This window comes from Halyomorpha halys, unplaced genomic scaffold (genome assembly GCF_000696795.3).
Source record: "Halyomorpha halys isolate HHAL.00 unplaced genomic scaffold, Hhal_1.1 Scaffold241.1, whole genome shotgun sequence".
NCBI classification, from domain to species: domain Eukaryota; kingdom Metazoa; phylum Arthropoda; class Insecta; order Hemiptera; family Pentatomidae; genus Halyomorpha; species Halyomorpha halys.
In genome coordinates this window covers 773,210-788,286 of record NW_027105010.1, presented here as the reverse complement: position 1 = coordinate 788,286, position 15,077 = coordinate 773,210, and the positions used below count along the sequence as shown (strand labels likewise).

At 30.3% G+C, this 15,077-nt stretch overlaps 1 protein-coding gene and 1 long non-coding RNA gene across 2 annotated transcripts in view; one reads left to right on the top strand and one right to left on the bottom strand.

Moving 5' to 3' along the window:
- The window catches only part of LOC106680089 (ubiquitin carboxyl-terminal hydrolase 15), a gene marked incomplete in the record, with an annotated part of 44,398 nt that extends 33,124 nt beyond the window's left edge, over positions 1 to 11,274 (bottom strand). The window contains 4 exon segments of the mRNA XM_067047324.1: positions 4,045 to 4,165; positions 6,365 to 6,495; positions 8,213 to 8,322; positions 11,025 to 11,274. Coding sequence (XP_066903425.1) covers positions 4,045 to 4,165; positions 6,365 to 6,495; positions 8,213 to 8,322; positions 11,025 to 11,248 — 586 coding nt within the window.
- A 275-nt stretch (positions 11,275 to 11,549) lies between these two features.
- LOC136795745 (uncharacterized) lies at positions 11,550 to 13,171 on the top strand. Its single transcript, XR_010843410.1, has 2 exons — positions 11,550 to 11,850; positions 13,095 to 13,171. It is a non-coding gene; the product is annotated as an uncharacterized lncRNA (long non-coding RNA).
- The last annotated feature ends 1,906 nt before the right edge of the window (positions 13,172 to 15,077 follow it).

The window sequence follows — 15,077 nt, the reverse complement described above, 5'->3', positions numbered from 1 at the left end:
TATACACACACACATCTATAAATTTTAAGAATTTGAACATTTCATCTTAAAACTAACATTTTACTAATAATTACACATTGTTCTTACTTAAAATTTCAGAATAATGGAGGTTTAGTCCTTTAGAATCTGACTTAAAGTTTACTGTACAATTTATATTTGCTGAAAAGTAAATTGATCCAAATTTTTTTTTTTTTTTAAATATTATTTTATTTATTTATCATTTCGACATTTTCAAAATTAAAACCATGTTTACTTTGAGACCATGTAGTACGAATGCTGTTTTCTTTGGGTCTTTTTTCATGTTTTTTATGTCATTTCCATATTTATACTTTATATTTTTAATATATTGCTTTGTTTCACTAATATATATGGCTGGACAATGCCAGGAATTTTATACACCAATCCAGATTGATATTTACTATCTATTGAGTCTTTTGTTTTACTATAATTTTTTATTTATTATTTGGTTTGAAACACAATGAAAACTCTTCCACGTCATAATCCTTTAATGACCTTTTTATCCCTTCTGACAAACCTTTTATATAATTACAACTATAGTAATTTTTATTACCTATCATTGCATTTTCAATTTATCAATTTCTTTGCTTTTGGATTTTTTGATATTATTAATTCACATACTTTCGTTTCTCCCATACTTTTCTAGAAACATACTAAATAACTTTTCATTACTTCTCATCATTATAAATAACTTTTCTTTTATTTTAACCTATTTCATTTCATCCATAATTTTTATTCCTTTATTAAAAAAAGTTATATTTTAGGATGACAAGATAAATAATTACTGGCTGATTCCTTTTTTGTCCATTTTGTTAATAATGTATTTTCTTGCCTCATTATCAACATGTCAAGGAATCTCAAATTGTCCTCCATTTCTATTTCCATCATGAGTTTCAATCTTTCATGGTTATTATTTTATTAATATCTGTCACTTTACTAATGCAAAAAATGTCATCAAAATATTTAAACAAAACTTTGAACTTTTTACCAGATTTTTCAATCCCATTTTGTATTAAATTATTCATTACCAAACTAGACAGGCTTACTGACAAATTTCAGCCCATTGGTAGGCCAAAATTTTGACGGACGACTTCATCGTTATATTTAAATATTCCTTTAAATAGTTTTATTCCTTCCAAAAATATTTTTTTTTTACCCTTATTATTGTATTGTTCTATTTCTCCTCATTTCTCTTCTATAATATTATATACCAATTCAAGAAAATCATCTATTTTTTCTCTATATTAGGGATATTGAAATTTAAAACTATTTATGATTATATTAGGGATATTGAAATTTAAAACTATTTATGATTGCATTAGAGATATTGAAATTTAAAACTATTTATGATATCATTTTTCAACCAAAAACATTGCTTTAATTCTATTAAATATATTTCAATAACAGGAACCATAATGCACCATTAATACACTATATTGGTAAATAACCTTTATTAGATTAACTGTAAATCACATACACATTTCCCGTTTTTGTATCATAATTTTATATATTTAAATTATAATTATTTTGAGATATAGTTTTATCAAAGATATCGGGACAATGGCATAAATCACAATACGGTAGTTGGTATTTGTTTGATAATATACACTGGCCACGAGAGCTTATAGAACTTAATATTTTAATTGTATGAAGTTATTTAGTTTTTAAAGACTCAAAAAAATAATTAACACTTATTTTTTAACATAAAAGTGTAACAAAGTAATAAAAAAATAAAAGACTTTAATCAAAATAATTTGAGCAGATCAAGTTCAGGTAGAGGAAGATGAGTCAGTAGGCCACCAGTTCTAAGTATATGAGCACATCTGATCAGAACATACATTTTTTTTTTAATAGCGGAGGCCATCTTTGTAAAACTATGAAACCTATTAGAAATTAAATAAAGTATCTTTGCAAACATAAGTGAACAGTGCAGTGATGAAACAAATTATAAATGGAGACCAATGTCTTAAAAATAATTTCAAACTATAATCATTTTAAACAACTTGATCAAAATTTTGAAGTGAGAATTTATTCAGAAGAGTCAAGAGAGTAGCAAACAACTGATTTGGATTTCAAATGGAATAACAAAACAAACATTTAATGACTTTTTTTTTTAATTTTGAAAGTTTGTAATATTATCTTTAATTACATTTATGTTTTCTTTTTTAAAAATTTTCAGTTCATTTTGTTTTGTATAAAATTTTTAATACTTTTTGTTCTGAGCTCTTATGTAAGTTAAATGTATTTTGTATAATCATTGCTATGTTAATTTATAAATAAATGTATTATTTATTAATAAATGAAGGTGCATTAGCTTTTTAATTTATAATAAATATAAAAAAGCAAAGGTAATAATTAGTGCCCCTGATAAGTACATATAGTACTTATATTTATACATGTTATCAACTCATTTATACACAGTTTTTGTAGTGTTATTGTTCAGTAGTTTCATTTTTGATTTATGAGGATAAATAAAGGCAAGACTACGAGATTGCTGTCAGTACTAAGTGAGAGAAAAATTTCTAATTTTTATAAAACTGAGCCAAAATTATGGTTTTGTCGGGTAGAAGCTACTTTTTCTCACACTAATATTACCAGCAGCATAACTAAACATGAAATTATTAAACCCCTACTAGATTTTGATGTTTAAAGTTTTACTCAGTAAGAAGACATTAAAAAGAGGCCTAATGAATACATATGCAGAATCAAAGGCAAGAGAGTTCAGTGGTAGCTAGAAGGTTAGCGGGAGAGGGAATTCTCTTCTAATATCTTGAGGACACTATGGATGCAGTCATTTCCCAGAAAACATACAGGCAATACTGTTAGCAACAGTTCACATAAATATAGAGAGACTTGCAGAGGTTGCCAATAAAATCTATGAGATGGACTGTCTTGGAGAACTAGCATAGAATAGCAACCGATGATAGGACTGCACAACTTGAGGCAAAAGTTAATAAGTTGGTGGAGCAAATAGCAGCACTGGCTTCAGTTACTACTTACAGAGGCCGGTTCAATAGCAGAAGATCAAGTTTGATAGCATCTAGTGGATAACAGAGTTCATCTAAAAAATAAAACTGGCAGTGCTTTAATCAATACAAATTTAAAGATAAAGAAAAAAAAAATACATTTAGCCTTGTGCCTAAGATTCTAGTTCTCCCTGGAAAACAAGAAGGCAGACCTGAAGTGGTTTGTACGGTTCCACCAATGCTCAACGCTGCCTGTTCATGATAGACAGGAAACCGGGGCAATATTTCCTAATTGACACTGGGCAGCATTATCGGCCATACCACCTTATATACTGCCAATGGCTATAAATTAAAATACATGGTAAAGGAGGACTCAAGATAGATTTTGTCTTGGGTGATCTTATATATGGGCATTTATCAGGGCTGACATGCCTAAACCTATTATAGGGGCTGATTTCATGTTCCATTTTGATTTGAAGAGGCAGCAGCTAATCGATAATACTAAACACCTATCATCGAATGGCAGAGTTAGAATTGAAGTCATCTCCTCCATTTCCGGAATACCTGATGGACTTAACACTGATTTACGGAGAAAATTTCCTGAAATCACTATACCACCTTCAAGGAACAACAAGTGAAGCACTCAACTGAGGAATACATTTAGACTACAGGAATGTGAATGCCAAAGCATGGAGTGCACTCCTGAAAAGGACAGATTTTTTTTTTTTAAGGTATAAATTCTGATTTTCTATGAATAAGTTCTTCATGTAATTATTACTGATTCAATCATCCTTCAATGGCACAGGGACTATAATAATAGGCAACAAGTACAAAGGAATGTTCATATCACACACTACGATGTATTGAGGAATCATTTTTTAAAAAAAGCAAATGACTATAAATTACATTGTTTAGTATATGTGTCAACCATAACAAAATTAATTCTTAATGTTACAACAACTTAATTCTAGTTTGAAAACATGTAAGGAAAAAATTTTCAGTAATATTTTTCAATTTAGTTTTAACTTAATTGTATTTGTAAATATTACTGTATACATACTTAAAGAATCTGCTTTGCTAACTGTTAAACGTATTTCATTCTGGAGCTCAAAGGTATTGTAGCATTTCAGTTCAACCTTATAAACCTCAATCATGGTATAGTTAAACCCGGCTAAGATTGCCTGAAAACATAAAATAAAGTAAATCAAGAAGTTAAGTTGATTTAATTCCAATCATGTTATCTATTTTGATGTTCATCATTTTGGTAACTATTATATACCACAGTAAAATTCCACTTTGAGGTAAAAAAAATATTAATTTGTCGGAAGATAGTCCTGGTGGCAATAAAGGTACCAAAATAGCATAAATAACTATTTATTGTTAACCAACATTTCATCAAGGCTAAAAAAGATACAAACACTTAAATGATGTAAACATAAATGAACAAAGTAAAGAAAAATTAAAATTAAATAAGAATAAAAGAAATATAAAATACAGTACACTCTAAAAGATGGACAAAGGATAATAAGAGTAAAATCAAGAACAAAGGAAGACAATGAACAAGATAGGAGATATAGCTTTCAGACTACGGATTAGCGAAAGTGAACGGTTTACAGGATGTTTAAGAATAGTGGGAATTGACGGTTAAAAATACGTTACATATGAAAACGATTTTGAAGTAAATAGTTACCGTTCACTGTCATCATTCCAATCATCTGGCACTGATAGTATCTTTCCTCCTTTGCAACAGAAAGGCCTACCAGTTATCAGAACATACTTAAGCTTTTAAGAGGCAGTACAGAACTAAGCACATTCCAAATAGATGGAAAACATATAAAGTCTTCTATATACCCAATCCAAGGAAAGAATCATATGAAGTTTCTAAATCATTCAGACCAATATGTCTCATATCCTTTCTGACGAAATATTGAAAAAGACTGAAGACAGACACATTAGACAATAAGAACCGATATCAAGTACTATTTCCTAAAATCAGCTTGCATATTAAGCAGGAAAGTATTGAGAGGTAGCATCACACAACTTAGGCCTCTTTGCTGATATCAAAGGCACATTCAATAAAACTCCTTACAATGTTATTATTAATGTGCTAAGGAAGAGAAACATAGATAAAATAGTTTCCTGATGGATCATTTTACATTGCCATAAAACATAAAACAGGAAATAATGATTAAAAAAAAAAAATTGATAGTATGAATCAGCAATTCAAGGACCACGGAACGATTCAGCAACATTCATTTTGTGAGGACTTATTGTTATAACTGTTTCATTGTTTATATTTTGTTAGATGTTTGAGTGTTACTTGAAAGGTTTGATCACAGGAGTGGCCAACAAGTCGATAGTGATCGACCGATCGATAGCAAGACTAATTTGGGTCAATCATCAATTGATCGCAATGTCTGGGGTGGAATTCCGTGTACCACAGACTTTGAAGCGATTATAAATTACAAAAGCTTTAAACTAATAGTTTCAGACATATTTTAAATGGATCAAAAATTTATTAATTATCCGTTCTTTTAATTCCCCTGGAAGTGAGTTTTTTTGGCCATTTAAATAATTATTGTTGTTTTTTAAATAGCTAAAAAAGCCGTATGTCTGTATTTCAGTACGATTTGTACTCAGCAAACTATTGATAGATTAGCAAAAAGTAAGTCATATTATTCTTTCATGATGCATTTTCCTGCCCCCCCCCCAAAAGAACGTGAAAGTGAAATATTGAAATCAAATTATCAGCCATCCTGTGCAGTTTTATAACAACTTTTTTCATATTTATGAGCAAATACAACCTATATATAGCAGTTGATAAAAAAATTAAATTGCATTTTAAGTTAATAAAAATTTATCTTGAAAAAGTTTTGTGAAATCGAATGTTTTAGGTAAAGCATGCATGGAATGCTGCTATTAAAAGTTGGGTCTGGAAATTTATTTTCTTCATGAGCCTAAAAAATAGCTTTGAACATCCAATTATTTATCTATTCATACCTTGCTGGAATGCAACTGATACTGAAACTGTATAAACATAGTATGTATTTCACATCCCTTCTCCCCCTTAGACTATGCCAATGACAAGTCGATCACGACACACTTATAAGATAAAAAGTAGATCTTATATGCAGAAAAGTTGTCCATCCCTGTTTTATCAAGTAGAAGTACAATAAAAGTGTCTCAAAATGCTCTAATAAGCAATCTAATTTTCAAACATTTTCTGGAGAAGGATATCCTCCTTTCCACATGTTGGGGTCGGGTGGTTCTGGCTTAGAGGTCCAGAGACCTTGATGGGTTGGGAACAACAGGTGTAAGATTAATAATATTAAAGCTCAGAAAATAATTAATTCATAACAAAATTAAGGTTAAATTAATACCTTTCTTTCAATTGGTACTTGATCCGGATAGTACCCATACCATGTAACTAAAAGCTTCCAGCACTCCTCTGGAACTAACTCATAATCAATATTTTCAGCTAGTCCTTTCTTTAAATCTGCACCATTTGAAGCTGAAATAAATAACTTTAGAAAATTAATGAGAACATTACCATTTTCAATCCTTTACCACTTTATTTATATTATATTATATTAAAAATATAAATACGACCCTCTACTCATCAAAAATAAATATAAACAAACATAAATAATTAGTAATTAATCAAATTTAATGATGAAGTAACAAATATAGTTTGTTCCTGCCACGATTTCACTTTTATAATAAGGTTTGGTAATTAATATACTCAAATAAAAAAGTATTGGTCTTTAAAAATCAGTATACACTCAACAGAGAAAGAAAAAAAACCCTGATATTTGCTAATCAATTGACGTCAGCTCATTGCAGCTTGTCTCACGGCATTGCTAATAACCATTGGTAATGACAAGATATGCATGGATGAAAAATTAAAGATGCTACAGGACCAAAAACCTACTTACAGTTCAGAAGAGGCGAGTATGGTAAAAGGGCCTCTATACAAACGAGCAATTATTTCCTCCTCTATTGATCCTGAAGGGATTATTACATCGCATATAGACCCAGCCTACTCTAAACTAACCAAATTAATCATAATCATAAGTATCTGTGTCTGTTTTTTTTCTGTTCAGAAAGTTCATTTGAAACTAAAAAAGTTAATTTTTTCATTTAGTACTCAATATTCTTTAAAGCAATCTTCCACACACACAGAAAAAACCTTTTTAACAGTAGAATAAATTAACAAAAATCTAAGCCCCAATAGAGCTCTTGACATTTAGTAAGCACGGTGAATATCCAGAAACTTAGAGCATTGTTGGGATGTCGTACTAGGTGAATTTTTTTCATCTAAGTTGGCAACACTGAGGGGTAGATAGGGTCTTCTGAACATAATCAGCACTGGAGACCCACACCAATACCAAAACCCGTCTCATAGTGTCTATTTCTGTGAAAAATGTTAAGTGCGAGGTGCTTCTTCACCCAGAAAAAAAAAAACAAGTGGAGGAGAATGTTGACAAAGGGACTGTTGTGCGACATTGCCAGCCTATAAACAACCAACACCATCTAGGTGCTTTCGACATTGTTTAGTTGGGAAGTGTTGAAGCACCCTGCCTACTTCCCCGACTTGGTGTCTTTTTATCTTTTTACTTTCTTCAAAACTTACTTTTATGCCATTTGTTCATGAAATAGTTCTCATAAGACACTTACTGTACCTGTCATATAACCTAAGTAAAAATAAAAAAACAAACAAACAAAAGCACATTAATTATCTGTGAGAATATAGTATAATTTTTTTTCAATAATCTATTAGCCACCATTTTTCAGTTCAGCAGCTTTTCAGTAACTAATTAATTTTTTTTCCCAAAATAAGACTATCCAAGAAAAAATGTCTAAAGCTAATTAAATCATTAAGGCTTTTGAAGTTAATTTGAAGAAATTCATTTGTAAGGAAATGAAATACTTAAAAAGAAACACTCGGTACGACTCCTCGTGGCTTTGTATAAACAGATTTGAAAATATATATTTTACATCCAAATCTTAAGTACTTATATCTCAAAGGATTAAGATAACTTTTATGGCAAAAAGTTATGAAAACATCTCCCCTGAAAGATTAGAAAAATGGACTTAAGAGTATCAAGTAAGCAAATCATACAATGATGTTGATAGGAATTTTTGCTTGATATTTCCAATGAACCAAATACAGTAATTTAGCCAGATAAAAAAGTATTTAATAAAAATAAAAAAATTAATGGTTATACCAAGGATTGACGAGTTATCTATGGGTCCAGGGTTACAGCAGGGCTGCTCAGTCCTGATTATACCAATGAAGTTTTTCAATGCCTTCATCCAACGAGAATTAATAAGATACCTAAAAAAAGCAATGTGAAATTAGTCAACTTTTTAAGTAATTAAGAGACATAGTTAGACAAAGACATGGAATATCTCAGACAATCAATCAATATGAACACATAGTAACCCAACATTGTCCCACCATATATTAATATTAAGGTCCAGAACAATTACGATTTTCTCAGCTACTTTTATTTTCATGTTGAATGTATCATTCACACATAAGTCGAATATAAACCAATCAATGAGAATAATTGAATAGCAAAGCAATATAGGTAGTAGGATGCCACAAAACTATTAGCAATGAACTAAAATGCCATTTAAGGGAGAGAAACATCAATAAAATTATTGACAAGAATATTGAAAAAAAAAAATGGATTAAAAAAATCACTGTACTCTAAAATGTAACTAAAGTAACAAATTTAACTAAATATTATATACCCAATACCAAAAACAAGTTAATTAAAAAATAATATTGTATATACTAAGGAATGCTTAAATGAAAACATTTGAACAGGATTTATACTATTATGTTTATCATAACTTAAAATGTAACTCCTCATAATACAAAGTTTAAATAATTATTATTAAAAAACACATTGTGATTACAACTAATCAACAATAGATAGTACCTGCTCCTGTAACAGTAATTAATAAATGTTAGTACAATAAAGAATAAATTATTTTGATGATGTAAACCGCATATAATCGGATTATAAATAAATCAACAAATATCATGAGTCAAAAGTATTCATTATATTAAATTAGTGATAAAACTTTCCCTAATATTTAAAAGGACCAAATTTAGCTCTTAATATAGATCTAGTGGCATTAAATCAACTAATTCTTTTTTTTTTTTTTTTTATTATTTATTTATTGTAATTTACAACTGTACAAAATAATACAATAGGTAAATATGTAGTATGTTTCATATACACTTGAATACCTTGGGAAGGAACCACCCATTGGTGGTACTTCAAACATTAATTTAAACTAGAAGGTCCCGTGGCCATCTTCTTTTCAGACGCCTCGGAGGATTATCAGGGATTGTTAAGGATGAAAGATTAAGAATTAATGGGTTAGGATGGTTAAGGAGTTTGGCATAAAAAGACGCATATCTGTTTTGGGTCAAATCTGGAACGAATGGGATGTTAAGGTCTTTATGAATGAGTTTATTTGTGACGTAATAAGGAGCATCAAGGATTTTACGTAGGATTTTGGTTTGTAACGATTGGATGCAGGAAGAATTTGATGGTTTGGTGGAGCCCCAGAGCTCAATTCCATATGTCCAAATTGGTCTGATTATTGTAGTGTATACTAATTTTTTGTAATGAATGGGAAGTTTAGAGCGTTTGTCAAGTAAGTGTTGTAGCAATCGGAATCTACGAGCAGTTTCTTGTCGTTTCAGTCTTGTGTGTGGATTCCAAGTAAGTCTCTTGTCAAGATGGAGTCCTAAGTGTTGAATCTGTTCAACAGGTGTTAGTGGTGTATCTAGAAAGGATACTGTAGGACAGGAGGGCAGAGGTTTACGACGGAGAGTAAAGGTGATCTGGTGGGATTTTTCAGGATTTATTTTGATTCTCCAGTTTTTACACCATTCTTCAATAGATGTTATGTGTGCCTGTAGTGTTTGTGATGCATTAGTTGGGTCGTTGTTTACAGAAAGTATACATGTGTCGTCAGCGTATGTTGTTAGCACTAACTAATTCTTAAGTTAACAAGAATAAATTTTGTCCTACTACTCTGTAATAAATCTTTTTGGAGAATAGGAATTAGAAACAATGTGTATGTAAGAGATTTTTACAGTTTCTCTACAGGAACAATATTCAGAAACAATGAAGGGTTACTATACTGTAGAAAATCTAAATTTTAGTTCTGCATGCAGTATGCTTAGCATCATGTTGAGATATCCAACATCTATAAATTTTAGAGATCTTAATCCAGCAACATATAAACAACCTCAGACTGAAAATGATCTTTTTCTATGTATAACAGTGGGGACTTTCCTTTTTTTTTTCCTTTATACTTTTGGACTTACATTTTTAATTTGAGCTGTCATAGGAAAATGAATCCCACAATCGGAAATCCTACAGAATGATATGGATCCTAAATAAAGACCTAAAATGAATGTTAACCCCTCAGTCACTTGAAGGGCAGCTGCAAAAATATTGAAAGTTTGAGTCAGAAAACAAAATTTCCTTAATATATATAATTTATAAATCACAATGAGTAGTGAGACAAAATCTTATTTCAATTCAAAAGAAAATTAGTTGATTCAATGCAGTTGTATCTTCAATGTATATCAAGTGCCAACAGTGAACCCTTACATGGTTAGTTGTAGGTAAACAAAGAGTATTAATCAATTTTATATAATAGAAATAATCTGTACAAATACTATTGACTCAAGCTCTTGATAAATGTTGTGAACAAGTAATTTATTATGTAATTATTTACGTTAACATACAAAATTTTTTTAACTAAAGGATTGATACACAATTAAATGGTTTTACTTATCTAAATTCCTCACTGCAATTAGTGTCAATATTTCTTGTTAGCTGAATAACTTTCAATGGGAGCACAAAACATAATTCTAAAATGCTGGGTCATGCACACAAGATTTGACAGCAATCATCAATAAATAAATATTAATACAGTCATCTTTCTATGTTTCTCATATAGCGAAAAACAAAATAATTTAGAACAATTAAAAACAAGAATTACCAGGTTTCGCCAGCAACAACTGACTTCGCAAGTTTATATGAAAGAATATCTTTCTGTTCTTCAGGAGAAGGGCAGTCCTCCCTCTGTTCCCCCATAGCTAACTGCGCTGGGAAAACCCCTAGTATTTTTCTAACAAGTTGAACTAACACAAGTTCCCGGTTATCTCTGAACCAAAGCACTAGAGTCACAACAACTACTAAAACGACCGTTACTACAACAAGCATCACGGATCTTAAAACACTAACAGGTAGGTTGCAAGTTCCGGAGATAAGGTTTTCACAAATTATTTATTTAAACTATCAGTTTTTGTAGTTTTATAATGAAATGTGATGTATAATAATGAAAAATATATTAAAACTTCAGATTTATAAAGGTAAATATTATAAACTCGAGTTCCTTTAAACAATATATTACTAATTAGAGGATAATTAATATTCATTCTTTATGGACTAGTTTTTTTATGTTGTAACTAATTAAATTATTCATAAAAAAATTCTTATTTTTTGAGAAATTGAAGGGTAAGAAACCTGAGCAATAAAATACATATATTGGCGCCAACAATCGAGTTAGTATCAAGATGATTTTCAAGATGGCTTCTTTGAATTCACATTAATTTCGTTATTGTTTGAACTTTACCAGTTTACTGTACAGTCTATGGAATATCTCAAACTGAAATTAGAATAAAAAAAACTTCTGTTTGTCAGATATACCACCATTCTAGAAAAGTAGCAATATAAGCAAAATATTTTAAATATCTATATTGTTTTAGTTTACTCTAAATACAGCAAACGGAAATATGAATACATTATATTGGCAATTAGCAAATGTAAGTAGTTATTCTCAATCAATGAAAAACTATATAATACAATACAGATTTTATTTTTGAAAAACGGGTCAAATAAATCTGGTGATCTCTTGTAAATAAAGGAAAAGATGAAGAACCAGTACTTTTGTTTTTAAGATTCAATTTTCTCATTGTTTCAAGTTTTAGGTCTACTGATTGCAATTACATACAGTTATTCTTGTATAGTGAGGGAACCACAAAAAAAAATAAAGTTAAATTGTAATGGGCTGCCTGTGACTCTCTGAATTTTTAATTTTGCTTTAAATAAACTGGCACATTATATACATATGCCAAAACTTTTAAGTTAATAATACTAAATAAACTTATTAATGGATTTTCTCTCTGTTTCTTAAATGTATATCATAAGTTGATAAGCTCAGAACTTCATTGTTCTACTTTATCTTTAACTATTTCAATTTTATTTTCATAATTCATGTATGCTACTACAATTTTTCATATATTTCTACAACTACTGTTGAATTGTTTCATAGTCTCTTCTGTGTAATCTACTATGTCTATATTTATTCTTCATTACCTTTATGGTTATATCATGTTTTTCTTAACCCTGATAAAGGTCTATTGTAAATACCTGAAGGCTTAAATGCCAGCACTCATGAAAAGTTGTGCTGAACTTACTTTGTGTTTTATTTTTAATTTCATATTCCATCAACTTATCCTTTATTAAATATTTTTTCTAATTAAATCACCTTCCTATCTAAAAGCAACCTATCACACATGCTCATGTCTTGACTGACTGCCTCAGATACCAGCAGATTTAAGAAGATTTTGCAGATAAAACAAATAACTGAATTAAATGATATTTGATATGCAGTCATTTTCAGACTCGGAAGTCATTAGCTAACCAAAAAAAAAGTATTCATTCCTTTCTCTCTACAAATATTAAATGATTTCTAATAGAATTACCGAGTTCACAAATCCTCAACCTGATTAATATATATAGTCTATTATTAATTATTATCTCGTCTAGTATTATTATTATTATTATCTAAGATTAATATATCTTAGTCTACATTTACAGTAATTGAACATTAATCAGAACATTGGAGAATTGCTGATCAACTTCAATTATCATTTAAATTATTTTGTAAAAATAACCGTTATGTGATAAAACAAGTGAAATATGTGAGTAGTGTTAGGGAGTAAATCAAATTTAATTGTATCTATATTGTTTGTTGTGCTCAAAATTATTATTATTTTTTTTTTAGCTATTCTGTTCAACCTTTAGGTTTGAACAGCCCTGCAAAGTGGAGCGAAACGTCGGAAAATAAATAGTTGTAAACTATTTTTGTTTCTCTTTTGACCACAACCCTGACCATCTTCTTATATATTAATTTTTTTTTCTCTCTCCCTGGCCTTATAGGGCTACTTATAGTGATACTGATAGCAGTGGGATACTATGCAATAGATATGCATATGCCGGCTTTACCAATAAAATAATTTTTTATAAAATAATTATCTTCATTTATAATTGTGGAAACAATAAAGGGGGAATGATGGGCTGTCCACAGGCTTTCCCCTCTTCTTTTTCCTCATCTCCACCTTGCCTGTTATTATCTAATATGTCAACTCTATATGGACACAGCTGAAAATGTGAAGTGAATTTGACCAATGATCTTTTTACTCTTTACTTGGTCATTTTTGACATACTAGGGTGGAGAGAGGAATTGTTCTAGATGTAACCAACCTATTCTAACCACAGTGGGAGGATTGAGTTTTATTTCATGGTACGGCCATCCCAGGCTGGAATCGAACTGCTAATGGTTTCTAAGGTGTTGCCTAAACACCATTAGCTACAAGGCCTGTTATATCTTTCCATCTATACACAGTCTCTGCAGGACAGGTATTTATTCCTAGGCATTACTTGATGAAATTTTCTCTCTTACAAATTATATGTTTCAGTTTCCCCATAGTATTTGGTAATCAGTGCCTCATAAACATTAGAATGATAACCAATGATATGTTAAATGGTTTGGACATTGCAACTAGGACATAGGGAATTAATATCCTTTCCATGTTCAAGAGCTTTGCTCGAAAGCCCCTATACCCTTTGAGGAGTTGAGTAACCCAATTGTCTGGGAGGACTCTTCTTAGAAATTTGCAAACAACATGCATAATGGTAAAATCTTATTAGTTCTGTTCTTCAGAAACAATTTTTAATAATTGATCAACCCCAGAAAATTCTTCAACTACTAACAGTATTTAATAGGAGTATCTGTTAATGCAGTAACCTTACTCTCTGCTAGATGAATTCGTTATTTATCTATGGCAAATCCTAAAATCTTCAATTTACATTTTAATTGATCGTAATTACTAGAATTTACTTTCACTCCTGAGTCATTTAGCCACCTAAATATTTCTGTTATGATTAAAATGTTAACTTCATTTGTTCTATTCATTCAATAAATATTATCTATGCAAATTTCTGTTTATGGCATATCTTTTGACTCCTTTGTAATCTGTGTACATCTCCCAGGCTGGACACAGTCCCATATGATAATTTGGTATATTGAAATAAACCCTCATCCATTATTATTGAAACATTGTCTTCTTTTGAATGTTCATCTACACTGAATGACATAAATTCATGTGTTAGATATATCTGAGAACATTTACCATCTATTTATAATTTAATGAAAATCTCTTATTAAGCACTGGTTACCATTTGATAATTAAATGTGGAATAACCGTTAATTTAAAGTTATTCTACCCTCTAACTTGCTCATCTGAAGTACAGATACAATGGATGTTCCATGTTCCACCAGGCTTGGCAAGTTATTAGGACCAGGCACCAGTTTAAGAGGTGAGGTGCATTAGCATCAAAAGGCATCATATTCAATAAGGCTAGGTTAGCTGGAAAGGAGGTGGCTTAGCAGGAGGAATGAAAAATAGTTTATTATTGTAACGAGGAGAGCAAGAAGTTCAACTCCAATCCACTAGAGCGCAGTACCTTGAGACTCACCAAAGCTCTCAAGTTACTTTACTTTATAAAAACATATTGTTATTTTTACATATTATTAATTTTTGTACATACTACTTAGCAATGTTGATTAAATAAACGATGCAAAAATAACACATGAAACTACCTCAAGCAGATATAATAAGACCGCTTCTCGGTCACAGCCGTATGAACTAGGCCTATAAAGAAGGGTCTTCAAGAACCCCTAATTGAGATCACAGAACACAGATCC